At 42.8% G+C, this 22776-nt stretch overlaps 1 protein-coding gene across 4 annotated transcripts in view; it reads right to left on the bottom strand.

The window, feature by feature from the left end:
- Nucleotides 1-22776, bottom strand: part of COBL (cordon-bleu WH2 repeat protein) — a 208224-nt gene that overhangs the window by 51553 nt on the left and 133895 nt on the right. For 2 of the 4 annotated variants that reach the window (XM_012002084.1, XM_012002085.1), the window contains exons 6-7: nt 18248-18386; nt 16140-16310 (exon numbers count right to left, since the gene is read on the bottom strand). In XM_012002084.1, coding sequence (XP_011857474.1) covers nt 16140-16310; nt 18248-18386 — 310 coding nt within the window. The remainder of the gene's footprint in view (nt 1-16139; nt 16311-18247; nt 18387-22776) is intronic. The other 2 variants (XM_012002086.1, XM_012002087.1) reach the window with 1 other exon arrangement.

Genomic DNA, 22776 nt, shown 5'->3' with positions numbered 1-22776 from the left:
TGAGGATGATAACAATAGCAGTGACCTCATACGGCTGTGGTATAGATTAAAGGGTTACTCCAGGAAAAGTGCATGGGAAGGGGGTGCCGCTTTAGCCATCATCACTTCCTGCCCCAACCCCACTGGCAGCACATCTATGAAGACTAAGACCCCTGCCCCTCCATGGGCTGAGCCTTCCTGTAGTCCCACTATGCAGCCTGCACCCAAGCAGAGGCCGCCTCCTTCATGGCAAGGTGCCTCCTGGCTAATAAATAGCCGGATGGAGGCAGACATAAGTGCAAGGGCAGAGATGAAAGATAAGGTTTGAGTTTACTAACATGGTTGATTTGGATTTCTGCCCTATCTAACTATGGAAGACTATCCATTTAAACAATTAACTGGCCATATTCACTTTAATCTTTAAATCTCTTCCAAGTCATAAATTAGGCACCAAACAAGAGGCCTGATAATAATTTCTGGGAGGGCAAAGTGGACAAGTTCAGAATCCTCGCAAAACCTACCAGTGACTGAAGAACCAGGTTCAGAGATATATTGTGTGTGGGGTGGGGTGGGGGTGGGGGAGCATACTGGCAGCAACAAGCTAACAAAGGCGCATACTGTTCTTAGCCTCATATCTTAATACACGTGCAGGCACACACACACACAGTGTATACACATGGATGTATGAGTGCACACATGTTATGTATGTATATTTGCACATAAGTTACAAATGTATATAGATGTGCATGTATGCATGAATATATACATACATGAATATGTATACCATCTGTAGGCATATATGCATGCATGTGTATATATACATACATATTTTGTATAGATGTTTAAGATACACTATGTGTACACATGTGTGGGTATGCATACATGCACTGTATATGCACATGTACATGAGTCTATATATGCATGCACCATGGGTGCACATCCATGTATGCACATGTATGTGTGCATGTATACACATACACACACATCCCTTTTTAAACCTACTAGTCACACTGTAACAGTAGAAGGGGAGTCAGCCATCTGAGCACAGACCCTTCTTAGCTACGTGATCTTAGGCAAGTCACTGGACTCTTGACTCACTTTCCCCTCTTTGTAAATGAGAGAACTCAATCCTATAATTACAGTCGCTAAATTGTTGTATGACTAGTTGCAACATAATATTGGCATAAATGCAGCAAAGCCTCAATGTTAACTTCTTGTATGTTTCTTTCCATTCCCTTCAACGCTGTCCATCAATGGGATAATCAGGGTTCCCCCTGGTGGCTGAAATGTGCAGGTAAAAGTCATCCAAGAAGCTCTTGTCTTAAGCAGTCCCTTCGGCTGCTCTCTAACCTGGCAGAGAGGGAGTGAGGGTCAGTGGGCAGCTGGCCACTGCTGCAGTGGAGCCCAGGACAGATGCTGCCCTGGTGCCTGCCGCTGCCTAGCCCCAGCCAGGCAGCTGACTAGAGCCAGCAATCCTGGTCGGCAGTTCTCAAGACAGCCTGGCGCGGCAGAGGAGGTGGGCTGACCCCGTCTCAGCTACTTTTGGTAAACATGGTTTAAATAACACACTCATGCTTCTTTGGCAGAAGAAAATTAAGTGGAGAAATTACCTTTGTTTCCTCTTGAAAACTTGGATGAGGGAGAAATAGTTCCAAAGGTTGTATGTGCACTCACATCCCCACATTTTCACTTCACAAAGGATGCATTCAGATGACTATTAAAATGCTGTGACCAGCTTTCTTTCTCCTCAGATCAATACAAAGCTTTATCATTAGGGTCATCAATTTTAACACTTAATGTTCTCCATTTAAACAATTTCCCAATTAGCTAGAATGGAGTTTTACTTCTCAATTAATTTAGGATTTGTTATTAAAACTTATATTTTGCTAACTTTCCCATTCGATTTACAGTACTGTCAAAAAGTAATATATATAGTTGTGTGCATGTCTTATGCATATATACACATATACATACACATACTTGCACAGGTTAAAAATGATGACAAAGGGATGGAAGGAAACTTGAGGGTGATGGATGTGTTTATTCTTTCGATGGTGAGTGATGGTTTCATGGTGAATACAAGTGTCAAAACTGATTATATTATATACTTTCTTTGTACATACGCAGTTTTTTGTGTGTGAGTTATACTCCTACAAAGCTGTGAAATATAAAAAATAGCATAAAACCCAGAAATCCCCATCTATGTTCTTCCTACACTTCACCTTGAAATATTAAATGGAGACTTGTAATTTTCCTACTAGAAGCTCGTCTCAATTTATAACCATTTACTATTATTTTATATTTATTGAACTTAAGTAACTCAGTCTTCACATGTAAGGTTTCTGCTATGGAGCCTGAAGACTCCAAACGTAGGCCACTTGTGCAGTGAGTGACAGTTCCAGCTCATCAAAATGTCGCCCTCGGCCTGATCGCACCCAGTCCTCACTAATATGACAATGACAATGTAAAGGGGCAGAATGGAGCCAGCAGACATGAAAGGGAATCTGCCTTCCAGGGCATTCCCTGCACAGCCCTGTCAATACACCACTGTGGGTGCAGATTTGGGGTTTGCCCATATGAAAGACCAAGTGGGAGAGAAACGATTGAGAGAGAAGGGCCAAGTGAAGGGTGCAGGGATGAGGCAGAAACAGGCCAGCGATACAAATATGCTTACTTCCACCACCAACTACACTTCTCTTGTTGGAACAGCAGCTCTGTAAGTTTGTGCATCTGCCTCTCTGGTCCTCTCAGGGTCCTGACAATGGACATAATCACTTTCCCTTTAAATTTCTTGTTGGAAAAACATGAGCCTGAAAATACTGGATTCTCAGCCTGGGTGTCAGCTGTGGGATTGGTGGGCTCTGTGGCGCATGGCAAGTGCCGGCCTGTGCTCAGGGAGCACCTGCTGCCAAGCTATGCTCATGGCTTACTTGAAGGATGTGAGTCCTTTGGGAAGGCTCTTTAGACATGCCAGGAAGAACCAGAATTTCAAGCCAAATCTGACTTTTAATACTGGCAACTTTGCCTGGCAGAGAGGATGCGTGTGTGGGCTAGACATGGCAATCTGCCATCCATTTCCATCCTGTGGTTGATGATTTGTATGATTCAGGATGTCTTTATATTCCTCCCTACCACTTCTTATTCACACAAAACATACAGGGAAAGGACGCATCCGCTCTTTAAATCTTGTCCCTTATGGGCCAAAGAAGAAAGTACGATAGATATTGGCTATTCCATTTGTGTTCGGGTTTTATGTTTTGGTTATTTTTTCTCCTCACTTCCTGCCCTGAAGCCCTGTAGCAGATTTATCAACCAGGAAACAGTGTGTCCAGTCTAAATAATCTCAATAGATCTAATCTCTTTTGGGGGGTGGGTCTTTTTTCCCTTTACTGAAAAATACACTCAGAGCCTTCTTTTACGCAGCTTCGTTCACAGTAATAAAAATTTGTCATTTCCTTAATAAGAAGGAAAAAGAAGAGTTATAATACAAAGCCTTTAAGGGTAAAATCAACACAGAAGTAACAGTAAATTTAAATCACAAAGCTTCCAGCAAAGGCAGTTATTCGACAAAAGGGTTACCAATTATGTGTTGCTATTGGTGACAAATAAAGCAAAGAAACCAAAAATATACAGATAACTCCTGAGCTTCATTTTATTTAATACTTGAACCTCTGTCTTCACTGAAGTGTTTGAAGTTTGCTTGTTGTCATTTTACCATGGTGACTAATAAGGTGCAAAAGCTATTTTGGGTTTTTCTCCTGCTCCACATTCCTTGGGTATGAAGGATGAAACAGTTAACACACACACACACACACACACACACACACACACACACAATTCAAAGAAGCTGGAGGAAGCAAGTGCTCTGTATGTGGATTAATTTCTGGGTCTGGATAATCTGTAATTGGTTGTGATGATTCAAGACATCTTGAATACTTGTTTGAAAGGCCCTCACTTTCTCTTGTAATTTTTGGAAGATGTACTCTTATGCCTATGGCAGAAAAGTTTGTTTTGTTATGGGAAATGTTAGTCTGCACGTGGAAACGTTTTGAATCACATTACATGAGCTATGGAAGTTGTGAACAAACTGTATCATATTATGGATCCAAATTAGCATGAAAACTGTGAAAATTAGCAGTTGATAAGCATCACAAACACAGATGCGATGTGTGATTGATTATAATGGGTGCTAAAATAAAATGTCAGTGAGTAAACAGTTTTAAGATTTTTCCAAATTGTTTCATCTGTAGAACTAGGAGCATTTATTTACAAGTAAGTGATTTTAGAATCATATGAAAAGGTCAAAAGTACTGGTGAAGTGAGATGGCAAACATTATCATATAAATTAGCTTGCATTTTAGAAATCACAGCATGCTCAATTGTCCACTGGCAACACAGTCTCCAGGGTGAAACTAAGAATCTAAGCCAACTATAGTTGAAAAACAATGCACAGTTTTTCTTTTACCTTAGCACTTGCTACAGAATTGGTATTCCCAAGGGATTATTCATGCTATCAACTTGTCTGCATGTCTCTAGTTAGAAAACGTGAGCTACCATCTTTTGTGGATAGGGTGTATGACATGATGGAAAAAAGAAACAGACATGGCTCATAAGGAGAAGAAATGACGTGCAATAAGGGATAAGTTCTGAGCTGAGTCAGAAATGAGAAACTTTCTGAAATGCAAGTGCTTTGGGAAAAAATGTTTCACCTAATTAATTTGTCTGATTCTTAGAAGGCTCTAATGCCAGCACAGTGACAAGTTACATGTAAATCTACAAAACTTGTTCATCAAATGGCCCTTGATTCTATACAACATCTATCAGGCCATCTCTCATGGAGATCACTAGAGTATTGTCAAAGATCGACCACTCACGTCTTTGGCTTACTTTATGATCAAGTAAATTGGGAGTGCTATGTTCAAATTCTATTCACCCCATGTAAGCTGACTTAGCCCTATTGCCTTTGTTTTCCCCCACCACATACCTCTGTCCCCTATTTTTACTCGAGTTTGATATACTTACTGCATCATATTTTCTGCCTCTTGAACCAATAATTCTATGAGCAGTATCACTTTCCCCTGTTCCAAGGATTTGCCTAGAGATTTTCTGTGCCCATCTTTCTTCAGCATAATAGCTACTTCTTACACAAATGCTTATTGCTGTAATTATATACAATCTTCTACAATCTTTAAGTCTGGGACATAAATCCTAATGCTTTCTCCAACATTCAGGTAAACATTACCTTTTCTTGTTTAGACTTTCCCCATTTAATGATTTGAGGTCAAATGACTGCTACTTATCAGACAAAAGTCCTTTATTTCAATGAAAAAAAAAGGCCCTTTCTAACTTGTTTTATGCTTCATTGTGAGTAATTTCTGTAACTTTCTGGTTTTTTCACCAATACATAGCACTTACATATAGCTTTGACTTATATTTCTTTATTATTAATACCAATGTAAGCTGTGATAATTCCTTCATTAGTCATAGCTAACATTTTCATTGTGATCAGCCTGGCAACAGTCCTACATGTCAGGAATACTTACTGATTCTTTTTTTTTTTTTTAACTTTGAGCAATAACATTTAAAAACATCTTTTAGAGAGAAATATGACAAGCTTCAAATGCATCTGCATAATAAAAGTTAATCAAAGCAAGCAAGAACTAGTTGTCTTTTTATCTAAACCTTGAATTTTAACATATGACTATTTTTACCTACTCTGCCTGTCTTGGGACAATGCAGCTGAGGTGACTAGCTCTTCGTAACTGGGTGAGTTTGTGCCACTGCAGAGGGATCTCACACTCAAAGAGGAGCTGGCAGCACCTCCGCACAGATGTGGTGGTCACACCCTCTGGTATCTTTATCACATGTACAACCCTTGGGACTAGTACTTATCAAATGGAACCATCTTTACTTCTTTTCATGTGCCTGGGGAGCCACAGGTAGTAAAATCCAAGGCCAGAGGTCATGTGCTTGTTATTCACTCTTATAGCCCACAAAACTGGTGTAATACCTAGCATCCAGTAAGTACTGTGTCACTGTTTAGCGAATAAATGGGTGAAGAAATGAACAGAATAATGCATAGAATAGAATAATGAAGAGAATCATAATATAGAATAATGAATAGAACACTCTTCTTCTCCCGCTTTTTTCTTTTTAGTGAACTATGTAAAATGGCGAAGTACACAGTAGTGGGAAAACCTCAAAAACACAAAAACATTGGGTCCTATGTATCATTGAATGAATAGTATATATAAGTTGTGAGTTCCTACTAACTATATTTATAGTTCATGTTTTTAGGCACTTAGTTTTATCAGGTAGACAGAAAGTTTCAGTTCTATCCAAATTGACTATACTGGTCAATTTATGGACACAATCTAGTTTTAAGAAAAATGGGCAATAAAATCTGGAATTGAATATCCAATAAGAAAAATACGAGTTAATAATGAATTAAAATAAAGCAGAGTTCTTCATAGGAACATTTCCAAGTATCAGTGAATTCTAGACAGGGGAATATTATCAACCTAAAATTTGCATATAAAAGTCTTCACCTCCTTCAAAAAAATATAAACCTCAATCAAACAAATCTCTGTTATTATGCATTTATATGTAAATCCCAAAGGAAGAAAATTGTGGGTGTACAATGAGCCCTTTCATCCTGAAAGGAGGAAGAACAACAGGAAAATCAGAGCCAGGGCAGAAGAGACACTGGGAAAGGTCCGAGGTCAGGAAGAGGCCCGTCCATCAGAAGCGCTTGGCCTGAGTAGGGAATGATGCACAGCAATAAACTGTGGGGGAAAATAAATGGCAAAATGTGAACGCACACTTGCGGTGAAATAAATATTTGCCATTATCATTCATCTTCCAGCCCCTGGAGATTTAACACTGCATAGCAAGCGTTCTATCAGCCAAAGCATATTGTTATTGTTTTCTACCTTTCCATTTAGTCTTCTTGTATGCCAGCTGTGGAAAGGGCTTATTGATCCAACAGATATGATTCTGTCTCCTGTAAGAACCATATCATAAGCATTACTTCCCTCACGGTTGGTCTTTCAGGTTGTCACATAAAATGATTTGCATCTGATATGAAACCTAAGGTCCTTACAAGCAGAGACACGAAGCAGCTGGTAGGCAAAAGTCACATATTTCTTACCTCTTGAAAAAAAGTCTAAGTTACTTGTAAAACTCCAGAGGAAAACAGACAATATGGCTTTGTGAAGCCCTCCGTTTCAGATCAGTATATCCCATCTTGATAATGGTGACACTGGGCAGGCCCCACATATAAACTTAGAGAATACTGGTTGATTTACTGAATTGGAGATGGACATCTACTGCAAGTACCTGTGGAACAAACTCCACTTGAATGCTGCTGTTTTTTCTAGTGGGAGACTGACCCGCGGTGCAAAGGGCTATTACATGAGAATAGCTTTAAATCTCAGAAGGCCTTGGGAGAGAGGGATTAAAATAAAGAAGGGCCATGCCTGAGTGCACATTATCACCCAAAACCTCCTAAGACAGTTTAGAAGACTATTGTCATAAGGGAATGCCTGAGTCAGAATCTCTACTTACTTCTTAACTAGTAAAACAAGGAAATGATATTTAATAACATCTTCAAACCATTCTTGAAAAATCAAGATGTTTATGCCTTATTTCTGGGAAGGACTTAAATTTACATAAACCCAAAAAGAAGTTCTTAAACATGGTTTTGATGCCTAACCTGAGTTCATGCTACAAGTTAAAGCTCCAGGAAACAAGATACAGTTGTGTTTATTTGCATCAGCTTAGGGCTTGAGCACTGACTCATGAAAATCAACGAAATCTGTTCTCAGGTTTCTTAACTAAATAATTTTACTTCTTTTCACCATTTCTATTCATATTTGTTACTACTTTGGAGTGGTATGTTGATAAATGGTTACTAACCAGCTCTTTGGAGGAAAAAGTTATAAATAGTTATAATCAGTTTTACTTATATAAAGGATAAGTAGCACAAAATGTATAGGTAATAAAATGCACAATACTATTTTTTATGAATTCTGTATTACCAGTTGATTCTCATAGAATGCTTTCATTAATTTTTCCTAGATTCTTTAATCTGTAGCCAGTCAATTATTACTGTTAACAAACAAGTATAACTTCAACATGATGGCATCAGGCAGTAAGATGAAAATAAAACCAGAAAGATGTATGTTGGAATTTTACTCATCTGTCAATCCCATGAATGACTTGGCTGAATTGATCATGGTTTCTGGAAAATGGAGGTACAATTCAATCTTTTCTGCTATTCACAATGTATTGGCTACAGATATGACATACTTTTCCATTTAATCTGCATTATTACATTTCCCAATCACTGTCTTACATCTAGACAATTAACAAGACCAATCAATACCTGATTTATAACATTTGCTAATTCCTATGCTATAAATAGTTTTTCGATGGTTGATTTCCTGCTATTGACATCAGTCACTGCGGTGCTGGGAAGAGATGTGCAGTAGTGCACTGTGATACATTTTTACTATTCTATAGCACTGAATCCTACAGATCTGATATATGTAAACAACCTCAACAACATCGAAATAGTAATGAAATGTACTAAAATAATTAGGAGGTGATGAGTTTTTAGTATTTGATACCTCTGTTTTTAATATTATTTATTTAATTGTATGTCTGTATAATTTACTTTTTAATAGTGGGTCTGTTCAGCCATTGGTTTGAAAATTCCTGAAATTTTAACAATCTGCTTTTATGAGCTGGCAAAGTGCTGTTCTGTTCCATTGAGCTGTCACTAAGTTCTTTAATTCTCTCTCAAGTTAGGGACATTGTACCTTGTAAATAAAAGACTAAGAAGTAATTAGCAAAAAGAAATAGGCTCATAAGGTTTTTTTAAAAAAGCTATATATAGAGCTATTGTGATTCTCACTACTTCTAAGCTGCATCCAATCTGTAGTCTACGTTGGGTTGATTTAATGGTTTTCAAGGTACAATAATAACAGGCTAAAAGTTCAGTTCTGTATTTTTCTAATGTACTTTTGAGTAGGGACAGATTCTGCTCCCACAGTTGACGATTTCCTTCCATTTTATGAAAAGGCCCATTTGCTCACGACCCACTTCCTGTTTTCCTGGATGCCATGCCTGTCCCGTGGCAGCAGGAACAGCTGTGTGGCTGGCTCTCCTGCCAGGGAAGGAAAGTGGCAAATAAACACCAGCCAAGGGCAAGAATGCTTCCCAGGGCTTGCTCTGAGCGCCACACCTGTAGTGTTTCACAGGTGATTCCCACGACACACAGGACGCACAGAACTGTGGTTGTGTCACAAGCTTAGAATTAACTGCTTTGTTTTGAAATAGGAAAAGTACTTAGTTTGGGCTCAAATTTGAGAATAAGGCATTAGGAGACTCTAATGAGGACTGGTCCCGATCTAAGGGGCATCAGCCAAATTCCTGTCCTACCTTCTCCAGTTCCATGCCCTCTGCTCAAGCAGCACATGGCTGTTCACCAAGCCAGCAGCCCTTAGTGAGCATCTGGTCCCCAAATGTAGAGATAGGATTATAGCCACCAAATATTTCAAGCTGTGCCACAAGTATTTCTAGATTCGCAGCTCCTCTGCTGGATCACTTGTTTACAATATAAATCATTCTTCTTATTATTTTTGCATTGATCAAACTCAAGATACTCTCTTCTAATTCAAAATAGAGAGTTCATTCCTCTCATTTTATTTCCCTGTTTTAGAGTTTCCTTAAAGTTCTTTAGAATTGGACACTTGGTCACAAATTTAAAATCAATTAGCTAGAAATAGTATCCCTTGTTGGGGGGTCGCTTAGAACAGGAGACAATGACCTATCTTCCTTTTATGCCTTTTGATCTTTTGTCAATTACCCTGTAAATATATGCCCAAGGAAAGATTTATTTGCTCAAGCCTGTTGTAGAAAAATGTGTAAGAAAATGACAGTCACTGAACATTTTCATTTTAAAAATGTAAAGTAAATAGAGAATCTGTAATTTGAGCTCCATATGCATTGATCTTTAAATCTCCAAGGTCTGCTAATTGAAATAGCTAATTCATAACTTGTTAATAGCCTAATTATAATCGGCATTGCAAATCTTGTAAATAAACAATTCAATGCACTAAGGGAATAGGCTCCATTATTGTGATTCACAATGAAGGTTCAACTGAAATCAAATGTTGGCAGAAAGCAAGCTGATTAGAAAGTTATGAGGAAACATCCATATACACACAACTGTATTAGTTTAGACATGCACATAAAAGCATCTATGTACATGATTAGATATCTAAAGTTTAATGCAAAATCTTATTAATAAGAAAAAACATGATTAAAGACCACATACCAGGGAGCCATTCTTCCATTGTTCTTAAAACCATGCTAGGAAACGTCAAACACACACCAAAATCCTACTAGTAATGCCCTTTGTGACATGCGGCTTTGAGAGGTTACATAGCTTAATAGCCCTTCTCCTATATGTGTGGTATTTATCAACTCAGACTCTGCAAGTTGTCCTGACCATGACAGCCAGGAAGACATGGACAGCCTGGATCAGGCAACAGAAATCTCAGTTCTACACAAGGTGACAGGAGGGAGCACGAGTTTGTTCTTTGGCCACACACACCTTCACACTTGCCCTATGTTGCCTTTAAAAAGGCTGCACTTTGTCCACCCTAAACTAACTTTGGAAGAGACAAGATTATGCTTTCTACAGCAGGAAGTAATTTCAAGTGAGATCCAGTATTCTTCAGATTCGTGTGATGAACACACCTCTTACTACAAAGATTATCAAGAAAGCAGTTGCCTTCATTCCTGAACACTGAATAGGCATATTCTACTGCTAGGAGCATTTACAATAGCTCCTCTGCTCTGGAAAAGCAGAAAATGAGAAGTGTAGGTGGAGGCTAGATTTGAAGTGGCCAGTTCTGCACTGAAATCATCCCTCAAAGAGGACGGTTCTTTGGTGACTTTTGACTTTCAGATGCTTGGCCTTACTGTTTTTGAACCAAATCCACCCACTTGCTCTTCAACATTGGCTCACCATCCTCTCTGTACCTACTCATCACACATCCTCCATGCTCCAGACTAAAATCAAACTGAAGGGTGCAACCCATGTGTAGTGCACACTGCTGGCTGTTCACATAGCATACATCACCCATAATTCCAAGTTAACAGAAGTCCAGCATTGACCAGTGACTTCCACGTACCTCAGAGAAAGCTGACCCCATCCACATCTACCAGGTGGGCCTGGCTCATCTAAGGTCTTTCCATTCTTGCCAAAGAATTGGGTCAGTGTATTACTCAACTGTAGTCAATGAAACATGAGAGGAACTTTTAGTAGGGGGGGGTTTCTGGGAAAGGTTTCCTTTCTCCTACAAAACTATTAAAAGAGATAGTCTGTCTTCCTCTTATGAAAATTCTAGTGTCTGGATATGATACTTGGAAGAGCCACAGACCCGTTGCTCCCAGTCTTAGGGGAAAGCCGACCCCAAAGATGATACAGAGAAGAACTGGGATGAACCAAGATCCTTGACGACAACTTGGGCTTCAGATTCAACTAACACTGAATGCTACTCCACTCTGGCATTCCTGTTCCATGAGATAACACATTCCTTAACTGTTGAAGTAGGTTTGAGATGGGTTTTGCTTACTTGAAACTTGTTTTAGTTATCTATTGCTGCAGAACAAATTATCCCAAAACTTAGAGGCTTAAAACAATAAGCATCGACTATTCCATAGTTTCTGTGAGTCTAGAATCTGAGCATGGCTTTGCTGGATGCCTCTCACCAGGCTACAATCCAGGTGTCAATCAGGGCTATGGTCTCATCTGTAGGCTCTACTGGGGAAAGATCTGCCCCCAACTTCACTCAAGTGGCTGTTGGCAGGTTTCTAGGCTCATGATCAGTGGACAAAGGGCCTCAGTTCCTCACTGGCTGTTGGCTGAAGTCTCCCTCGGCTCCTTGCCATATGGGTCTCAATAGAGCAGCTCACAGCGTGGTGGCTGGCTTTCCTCAGAGTAAGCAAGTGAGAGAGGGTGCCCAAGATGGAGACCACAGTCCCTTTCAACCCTAAACTTGGATGTAAGAAGTGACATCCCACTACCTTTGTCATATTTGATTCCTTAGATAGGAGTCACTAAGTACAGTGCGCATTCATGGCAAGAGACTACAAGAGGCTAGGGGGTGAACACAGGAGGTGGGAATCACTAAGAGCCACTTCAGAGAGGCCAACACACAACTGAAGGCATCCCAGAAGCAAGGCCAGACCAAGAAACCACTTAAGAAGAAACCAAGGCTGGATGCTGAAATCCACGGAGATCTTCGTATCTTTCTCAAGTATAACTGCAACAGGTCTTTGATGCAGTGTTAACTCTTTTGAGGGGTGTCCTATAGACAGACCTAAAATGCTGGGTACTAGATGCCCTTTAGCCTGGAAAACATGTTTAATGAAGCTGAACAGAATAGCATATTCCACCATAATTTGATACTTACAATTCACATGGTGAGATAAATTCTGGTATATTTCTTTAGTAAATTTATGCTATGTGTCAGGCACCAATCTGAAGGACGGATACAAATATGGATAAAACAGTTAAGCCTTCAAGTATCAACAGCTCGAACTAGTAGAGGAGGCACATAACAGGTGTGTGTAATACGGTATGGCGAGTACGGTAAAGGATAAACGCCTAGAGGGTAGTGGGAGGAATTCCCACTGGAGGGAGTGAGAGGCTTGCCAGAGACAGGTACTTGAGATGGCCACAGGGCATGCACAGAGAACTTGCACTGTGCAGCTGTGGCTTGAGCAGGCAGGGAGCTGAGAGCAATCTGCACACGGGCTCAGTGAGCTGCAGAGCTGGCTGCCGAGAGGTGGCCTCTTACAGCCACATACACCCGGGCAGGTGGTTGCTCCACCTCTTCTGAACTCTTGATACAAACCATGTATTTGTTCACAAGAGTTCAGAAGCCCCACACATAAGTGGTACTGAACATCTGAGCACACAGTCTTCTCCATTTGGCCTTTGTTCCAGGTAAATGTGGTTTTCATGACCGAGTTATCGAGTACTAACAACAGTTTCAGCATCAAAATGGGAGTGAGAGCTTCGTGCTTGGGCTGAGTTCCAGGCAGGCTGGTAGGAGGCTGGCTGTGGAACAGAGGCTGGCAGTAGCCTATTGAGACCCCAGCAAAGTCATCAGGCCTGTGACTGGGTCAAGATCTTACAGAGGTCAGGGAGGAGACAGGGGAATGGCTGGAACAGAATGGCTCAGAGTTGAAGAGATAAAATGAAGGGTGAAGTTGTATAGGACCTATTTATGTCTTCTCCTCGCCTTCTTAAATCTGCGCACAAATCCATTATCCATTAGCTTTTTGAATCTTTTTATCTTATGAAGGTTAGTGGACACTAGTTTTCAAAAAAGTGTATTTCTCCTTTTTAACAGCCTAAGAGGAGTATACCATCTGCTGTAGAAATCACAATGGAGGTGAAAGCCACAGTGTCCCCTGGGAGTCTCTGCAGCGGCAGGAGAGAAGTACAGGGTGATGGATGAAGCAAACACTGAGAGTCTGAGATCCCATAAACAGAAACCCCTCTATACCGCTTATGGGGGTAAGGCCTCCTGCCTCAGTTTCCCCATGGTGACTGTGCATACCCTACGAAGCAGTGAGAGAGCTTCTGTGAGATGCCTGGTGGACCGACTAGGCCTCGTAGGTACTCAGGGTAAGCTCCCCTATAAACATAGTGTTTGTTATGTGAGGAACATAGTTTTAAAACTGAACTCAAGAGGAGATAGGCAAGTGCTTATAGCTGGCATTAAAATGTCTCCACTGAGCTTCCACACAGCCAAAAATAGCCAGAAGTTTGCTCAGGAGCGCAGGGGTGAACACGGGCCACAGGGACGCACATTCACACCCAGTACTCAGGTGCCAACAGCCTGTGCCTCGCTGGGGATGGGTGGAAGGATCACCCAGATTTCAACATTTTGTAAAAAGATACAACAAATGAAAAGAAAAGATTCATTTTCCTTAACTTTTTTAAGTCCTGAAGGCAAGCTGCATTCTGCCTGCTTGGGCGGGGAATCCTGGTTTGTAAAGCCATAAACAATGGGCAGGCTGGTTCTGCTAATTAGCAAAATAAAAGCTCGGAGGTGGATGCTTGAACTTGTGGTGCGCTGGCAGCCAAGAGCGCGGGCTGGAGCGGGGCAGGAGAGGGAGGGGAGACTCCGAGTCTCAAGAAGGGCAAGGCGCCTGGCTGGTCTGCAGGGAAGGGGGAACTGAAATTGGTGTACTCCATCTGATGCCTCCTTCGGCCTCCCTGTCCCAAACTCCTCTTCTTCCTACTCCATTGCTGTGGGTGTGAGAGGGGAAGAGGAGGGAGAAGGCGAATTATGATGCTGAGGGCAAAGGAAGCCCCAGGTGCATGGACCTGGGGGAATGAACCAGTATGGAGCTGGCAGAGGGCACAAGGAGGAAATAGAGCCACAAGGCAAGACGAAGGTGAGTCTGGTCTTCTCTTTGCCACTTCGCTCTCCTTCCGGCTCAGACCTGTCCGAAGGTCTAAGGGCAGCGGTGGGGAGGTTCCACAGCTCTGCAGAGATGTAGGGTGAAGCCTGATGCCTCAAGCCTGACGCAGCCTTGGTAAGTACCCCTCCCACATCTTGTTGGCACATTGCCCCAGCAGATGCTGCATCTGCACAGTAAGCGCCCCCAACACACAGGGAACCCAGGAGGAATCGAGGGTCTGCAAGTTTGCACCCAGCTCTCCCATCCTGTGTAGGCTGCCACAGAGCCCTGGTGCTGGGCCCATTCTGTGATTGCCAACGGGCTGTACTTGGCTTTATAGCTTTCATCCAGCTATTTTTCCCTCACTTTTTCCCACAGGGAGGAGATTCTGTAGGTGAGGGCATCGGCCGCAGGAGAGAGCACCGACTCTCATGGCCTTGGTGTGTGGGGCTTAAAACCCACTGTCTTCGGAGATGAAATGGCTCTGGAGCCATCCACGCCACGGCTGCTGTCTTTCTGATTGATAAGCCTAACCCTTCCTTTTTGAATGCCCTAAAAAATTAATTTGCATTCGGAAGTATGTTGGATGTCAAGATGATCAAACGTATTTTAAGGGTGGAAAAGAGGTACTTGTGAAGAAAGATAAAATGAATCAGGATTATTTTGCCTAGAGAAATTCGATAAGTAATCCAACAATTATCTTCTTTACCCAGAAGCTGGCAGGCAGCTAATCATCATTTCGAAAGAAGACAGAAAAAGACAAAGCAGTCCAGTGGCAAAAAACGTATGAACTTCCTAACCAGAAGGCTGTGCACACTCATGTGGGCACCAGCAAGGCTCCTGGCTGCACGCACAGTGACATTGTGCTGCTCCGTGTACACAGCCCAGGATGGCGCTTGCTTTATCAGGAAGTTTCGCCGCACAGCTAAGACATACTGAAGCGGTCCAAACGCAGGCCCAATATGCCCATAATGCCACGGAGTATAGAGAGTAAGTGTATAAAACTATGCCTGTCTGGAGGTGGGAATGCTATCCCCACTTATTAAAGTCCAAAAGAACCCCAGGAAACAACAAGGAGAGCCTCGTCTCAAACAGGGTGTGCCAGGAAACAGAAGCAAAGCAGGACTTTCATTCTGGCTATTAGTACACTCAAAGTGACCTGCTTCCCCTTCTCATACCTCAGTTTCCTTTTCCATAGAGAAGCAGTACTCATGCTTGGCCGCTCGCCACAGAGTTCCAAGGCTAACTTACGAAGGACGTCTTCCCAGCTCTCGAGTGCGACCTCTGCAGGTGTGCCCACAGCCCGCCTGAGTCAGCCCACCATCCAGATCACATGACGGCTGTGCTGGACAGCTGTCTCTCTCTACAGACACTCAGGTTCATTCTAGTATCAGAACACTGGCCCCTAGCTGACGTCCCTACAACCACAAGGTGTGTGTTTAGCTGAAGTCTGACCACAGATAGGCATGATTTCCTGGTTAAGCTCTCCAGAGTGCGTTCTCTGTGAAATCAGACACACTGCATTCAGCATTGGGAAACAAGAGCTGAGAAGGAAAGGCACACACATCCAAAGACAACAATGGAAAATCTGGAAACCCAGCCCCGACATCACAGTGCCCAGAGAGATGAACGGTCAACACAGTCAGAATGAAGCAAGAGGAACATACGTTTGGGTCTCTGGTCTGAGGCCTCGGTACCAGTGCCTTCCCCGGGAAAGCTGAGAGGCTCCACCACATCTGGGTCGGGAGGTGGGTAGGGCGGGGGTGGGGGGAGCACTAACTGGGGTGGACCCCGAGCAGTGCCTCTGGGAGGCTTTTGTGGCACCTGCCGTCCACCACCTATATGGAATCAATAGGGAGTTACTTCAGCAGGTTAAGCTAAGCCATCACTCACCCAGCACCAAATCCAACCTCACTGGGCACCAGATCCAGCCACACTCAACACCAGATCCAGCCACACCTAACACCAGATCCAGTCTTATCCAGCACCTAATCCATTCTCATCTGGCACCAACCACATCCAGCCACACTCACACTTTAACATTTTACATACGTAGTGTTCTATCATTGGAGCAGTTTGGAAAGACATGTCTGGTTGCAATTTCTTTTTAACAGACACAACTACATAAATGCTGGGCTTGAAAACTATCCTTCAACACCCCCTACAGAGCTTTGTCAAGTTTAAAGGAACTCCTTTTATTCATGTTAGTCCTTTTCAGGTTCATAGATCTGTTTTTAGCCTATTCTTGTTGCTTTTCTAGAGTCACTGACCTATTCTGGCTAGATGAAGCATTCATTTAACTTATCTCCTGAGTCCATTTATACTTTTCAACCCCTTTGGTTGTTTAGGGTAATAGTTCTCCAAGTTTGTTTTGAAGAATGTCCTGAGTTGTAGAGAGGGTAGGGATGTTGTGTCCCAAGCACATGGGACACAAGGACTCAAGCCTCCAGGACGGAGTCAGGGGGTCCTGCCCTGGGTTGAAGTGACTGGCCTAGGGATCAGCATGATCCAACTACATACAGCCATTTACAGTGGATGTCACTTAAGATTTAAGCCAGGGGCTTTTGTCCCTTTACAAAACATGGGGAGAGAGCTTGGAAGGGAGAAGGGGGGGCTCTTCATGAAATAGGAGAAAACCAGGTTTATTTTAATGATCCACTGACAATGTTTTCTTTCAATCCTTTGGGAAAGGGGATGAGGTGACATGCAATATAGGTTATTGCTTCTTAGGGTAACTGACTCCCAGGCTGAAATGCTAACACATTAAAAGTGGGGAACTGACTAAGGGGAAAGATGCTGACAAACTGCCATGGAGCTATCACTAAAGGTCCAGAAACTGCCAAGGCAGCCCCTTATCCTGGGCGGACTTTCCCTCCTGCAGCTGCATACCTTAGGGCAAAGGCACAACGCGGGGCTGCCTGGGTGAGTTAAAGGGCATGGTGAGTGGCCTGTGAGTGCTGGTGGCTTCGGCGTGAGCACTGACACAGGCCATTCTCGGGGCTCTCAGCTCAGGAGGGTGTGACTCCTAGGCTGCCATTTTCCAGCCACTCTCTGAAAGAGCCATTTCTGTTCCTACATAAGTGAAATAACAAATGTTGAATGATTTAAAAATAAAATGAACCCCTGACTCCCCTGGACCTGGAGAGCGCCATCATTCAGCTTCTCTCCACCTCGCCTGTAGCACGAGGGGTGGGCGATGATGATCTAATAGGTCTCTTTCTGCCCACAGATAGTATGAGTCTATCTTCTTTCCTCTGGGCTCTCTTTTTCTCAAAGAAGATCAGGGTCTTTGCTAAATGTGTACCAGGAAATATAAGTGAAGATCAGTTTCAAACAGGATAGTCTAAAAATTACTGAGCTGATGTCAACTTGTCTGTATATCACCTGTGGCCTCAGATCTCTTTGAAATGCCAGATGTCCTTCAAAGCAGCTTCCACGATGTCACCTTAGGAACTTCTCCTTTTGTCATCAGAGACACATCACACACTCACACTCACAGGCTTTCCATATTCACCCTCTCCGGGCTCCTACAACCATTTCCCTGCTTCCACCGTCCCCCACCTCCTAAATACTCACATAATGTCCACGAAATACTGCTAGTAAGATATGAAGTGAACTTGCAATTATTTCTTTCCAGCCCTTCTTTCTTTAGCATTAATATTTTTTGAGTTAATGCCATTATGGATGAGGCCACTGCAGGAATTCACATCAGAGGTGACATTCCAGGACACAGCAAGCATCCCTGCATGCAGACAGCAGGCCAAGCCTCACTCACCCATTGTGCTCTTCCTGTTCTCCTCCTTATCCTCAGTGCGGTTGGGGATCAGGGGACTCGGTGGTGGTGGCTGTGGTGGAGGGGGAGCTGGCGCTCGTCGCTTCTTCTTCTGTAAATCAATCTGTGACCCTAGAGATACCTATGAAGTATAAAGAAAGAAAGGCAGGCAGTGTCAGGGTGACTGTGCTGGGGCAGGACCTGCACGCGGAAGGTGGTGCTCCAAGAAGGTTGTTAGATGGCCAGTTCCCTTTCCAGGTCCTCCCATGCAGGCAGGGGAGGTCGTGAGGCGAGAGACCAGCAGATGTCCAAGGAGTGGCCTGGAGGTAGCACAGTGTTTGTTGCTCATAGACACCCCAAAGACCCCTATGAGCAGGGAGCTCATATTTTCTAGGGACTCCAGGCAAGTCTGGAGGGTTGGTAAACTTCCGTGTCACACAAGAGAAGGAGACCCACAGCCCTTCATTACATGTAAGAAGAACAATTTCCTCTGGAACAGGATGGGCTGCCGTGAACTGTGATCACACAGAGAAGAGCTGATGGGTTCAGCTCAGACCTCACCCTGACCTGACTTAGGTTTGCTTCCCTGACTGCATGTTCATGTTCCAGAGCAGCCACAGCCAAGACTATCTAATGGTCCACAGGTGGACACATCTTGACCCAGAATCGCAATGAAGTTTCTTAGTATATGGGATATTAGATCAGTGTATGGACATTAGCACCCCAACCACAGCAGAAATCCATCTCCTGCTCACAGCCTTCAACGGTGAAAGACACACAGCTTCTAAAGGCAGCTCACGAATACTGGGCAGGTCTAATTGCTGAACGTGAAATCTGTGTTGTCTGTAAAATTGAATTCACTAATTCCATTTCTTTGTTTCCGAAGGACTACATAATCCTACTCTCCTGTCCTCATTAGGGTGAAAGTTTTTATTCATCCACTCTCATTGATTAAAATTCATTTAAAGAACGTTGTGTGTAGAGCAGTGCTGAGTATACGCAAAGAATGGGTCGAGCGTGGTGGTGGGCACTTGTAGTCCCAGCTACTCAAGAGGCTGACGCAGGAGAGTTGCTTGAACCCGGGAAGCGGAGATTGCAGTGAGCCGTGAGCCGAGATCACACCACTGCACTCCAGCCTTGGTGATGGAGCAAGACTGTGTCTCAGAAAAAAGAAAAGAAAATAAAACAAAAAAGAAAGAATGAATATGATGACTATCATATGATGAGAGCTGTCCTGCTCCGGAGCAGCTCAGAGCCAAGTCTGCACCTCTAGTCCAAGTACTTCCTGGCCTCCCAAGGGCCCGTCACAGGAATGGTGCCTGCAACACCCCACGTCTGCCACTGCAACTCTGACCTTGGTGCTCTCTGGTTTATTAACTCATGCTTGCACCATGTATACCACATATACAGGAGACAGAAAGGGCGAGAGAGACAATGAGAGGGGGAGAGAGAGAGAGAGAGCGCGCACGTGTGTGTGTGTGTGTGTGTGTGTGTGTGTAAAAAGTATCCTTTTAGGCTGGGTGCGCTGGCTCATGCCTGTAATCCCAGCACTTTTAAATTAGCCGGGCATGGTGGCGGGCACCTATAGTCTCAGTTATTCAGGAGGCTGAGGCAGGAGAATGGTGTGAACCCAGGAGGCAGAGCTGGCAGTGAGCCGAGATCGCGCCACTGCACTGCAACCTGGACGACTGAGCAAGACTCCGTCTCAAAAAAAAAAAAAAAGTCTCCTTTTAATTTTTATCAGTAACACACATTTATTGCAAAAAAAAGTTAAAAAATATATATAAAAGGAAGAACATAATCACTTTATTAATACTCAAACTACTAACAATTGGCATGCTTTTCTAGTCTATTTTTTCTTCTAAAAATAATTTTTTCTTTTCTTCTGTTACAGTATAACCTCCTATACCTCTAAAATTCTGTAATAAATTTTACATAAAACATGGACATAACAGAAAGTAAATAACTCCACAAAGCTGAGTCAAAAAACAAGCAATTTCTTGTCCACCACCCCCTCTCCAGCAGTAACCACTTCACACTGGTTTTTTGGTATTTATTCCATTTTTCTAAATAAGGAGCTTATTGTACTGTTTCTTGATTTTTCCATGTTAGGTATTAGCGTCCTACTCCAGAAGACGAGGATTTGATTCTTTGAGAGACACACACACACACACACACACACACACACACACACATACACTCACACACTCACATAAACACAGACTCACACACACAGACACAGACACAGACACACACACACACACACTCTCTCTCACACACACACAGACTCATACTTTTCCTCTCCATTTTCCAAAAAATTATAGCAAAAGATCTAAATTAATATTTACCATTTAGTGATACATATTTACTTACGGTAGGCATCAAAATTATGAAAAATAGAAGTTCTCTTCAGCAGGAATTTTCTCCTGCTGAGATGTATAATGTATATCATAATTAAAATTTCTAAACTACCTTTTTGCTTTCCCTGAACTTGATAACTGATTTGTTTTCTAGCTTTTTTTCTTTTTTTTTTTATTATTATACTTTAAGTTCTAGGGTACATGTGCACATCTTAATTGCATTTCCTGGAAATTCCCTTTCCCTCTATTCAGTTCTGATCCTTGTTTCCTGGATATTCCACCTGTTTTGTATGGGGTTTTCTTTTTTTTTTTTTTTTGAGTCAGAGTCTCACTCTGTCACCCAGGTTGAAGTGCAGTGGTGTGATCTCGGGTTCCAGTGATTTTCCTGCCTCAGCCTCCTGAGTAGCTGGGACTACAGGCACTGCCACCACGCCGGGCTAATTTTTGTATTTTTAGTGGAGATAAGGTTTTGCCATGTTGGCCAGGCTGGTCTTGAACTCCTGGGCTCCAGTGATCTGCCCGCCTCAGCCTCCCAAATTGATGGGATTACAGATGTGAGCCACTGTGCTGGGCCCCGCCTGTTTTTGTGTGTTTGTTTTTGTTTTTAATTCACTGTATCTTAGTGGCACCCAGTTTCCAGCAACTTTCTGACACAAGATGCATGAGAGGAAGATTTTTGAGACCTTCAAACTGTAAGAATGTTTTTATTCTACTATACTGGACAGTCAGTATAGATGCCTACAGGAACCTACGATGAAAAGAACTGTCCCTCAAAATGCTAAGCCATTACTCCACTGTCTCCTAGTTTGGAACTGCTCAGCTGAGACACCTGGATCCAGAGTGGGGCTCAATCTTCTGCGTGGTATCTGCTTTTCCTCTGCAGGCTCAGGGGATTCTTTCTTACTCCTTCCTGCTCGGAAGTTTCATGATGGCGAGTGCTGGGTGGGGCTCTTTTCATTCATTGTCTGGGGCATTCACTGACCCCTGCAATCTGAATATCCTTAATTCTGCAGAATTTGTTACTGTTATTCTTTTCAACTTTTCCTTTCCTCTATTTCTTTCTCTCTGGAATTTCAATTAATTGAACACTAAGGATTCTAATTCAATTGTCTTTTTTTTTTTTCTTGAGTACTCTTGCCTAAATTTTTTCTGATTTTCCCCCTTTTCTTAGAAATTTTCTCCATTGTAAGACTCATGAGTTTTTAAATTTCTGTTACTGGTTTTTTTTTTTTCTTTTAAATTTCCAAGAGCCCCTTCTTGTTATGGATTTAAAATATAGCATCATGGTCTTGTTTCCTGGATACCATAGCTTCTCTTTCCTCTTGGAAACTATGCTTTATATCTTTTTCAAGAACACATTTTAATTTCCATTTTCTTCAGCCATATGCATCACACTTTCCTCCAGGGTCCTTTCTGCTCTCTGTCTTGGCCTCTGTTTATCAGATTTTGACTCTTCCTCAAATTCGTGGCTGATTGTTTATAATATGTGTGTTTCTGTGTCTAGGGTCTGTTCATACACTAACGGGATTCCCAGTGGGGATCTGGGCAGAAATGCGGTAGCTGAGAGATCCCCAGATATTCATACATGCAGGACTGTCTGCTAGCTCAGCCATCATCCACACAGGGGAAGCCCAGCTCCTGCCTGAGGGAAGTTAGGCCTTCCCGAGTGCCCTGGTGAGAAGGCCTTGAAGCTCTCCTGTGGCATGTGGGTTTTCGCTCATCCCTGTGTTGGTGCAGACTCGGTTGTGCCTGATGTCCTGGAGTCAGAGTCTCTTAGTTCTACCACTGCAGGGGGTGGCAGTGCAGACATCTGGTTGTGGTGGGCAGGGAGTGGTATGGAGGTCTTACTGTTTCACATGCAGGTATTCAGCCATTCCTTCATCATCAGCTCGTTCCGTGGTCATGTGCGGAGAAACATGTGCCCCAAATTCCTGAGTTGTCCTAGGATCTGGCATCTTCTGCTGGGCCTCTTTCACCCAGCAGTCAAGTTTTAGGTTCTTCTGCTTTGCTAGGTATTTACCACAATCAGAATACACTGCAGGCTGGGCGCAGGGACCCACGCCTGTAATCTCACCACTCTGGGAGGCTGAGGCAGGTGGATCGCTTGAGGTGAGGAGTTTGAGACCAGTCTGGCCAACATGGCAAAACCTCGTCTCTACCGAATATATAAAA

The sequence above is a fragment of the Mandrillus leucophaeus genome, unplaced genomic scaffold, assembly GCF_000951045.1.
Source record: "Mandrillus leucophaeus isolate KB7577 unplaced genomic scaffold, Mleu.le_1.0 Scaffold678, whole genome shotgun sequence".
In the NCBI taxonomy this organism is placed as follows: Eukaryota; Metazoa; Chordata; class Mammalia; order Primates; family Cercopithecidae; genus Mandrillus; species Mandrillus leucophaeus.
This window is presented reverse-complemented; position numbering and strand designations above follow the sequence as displayed.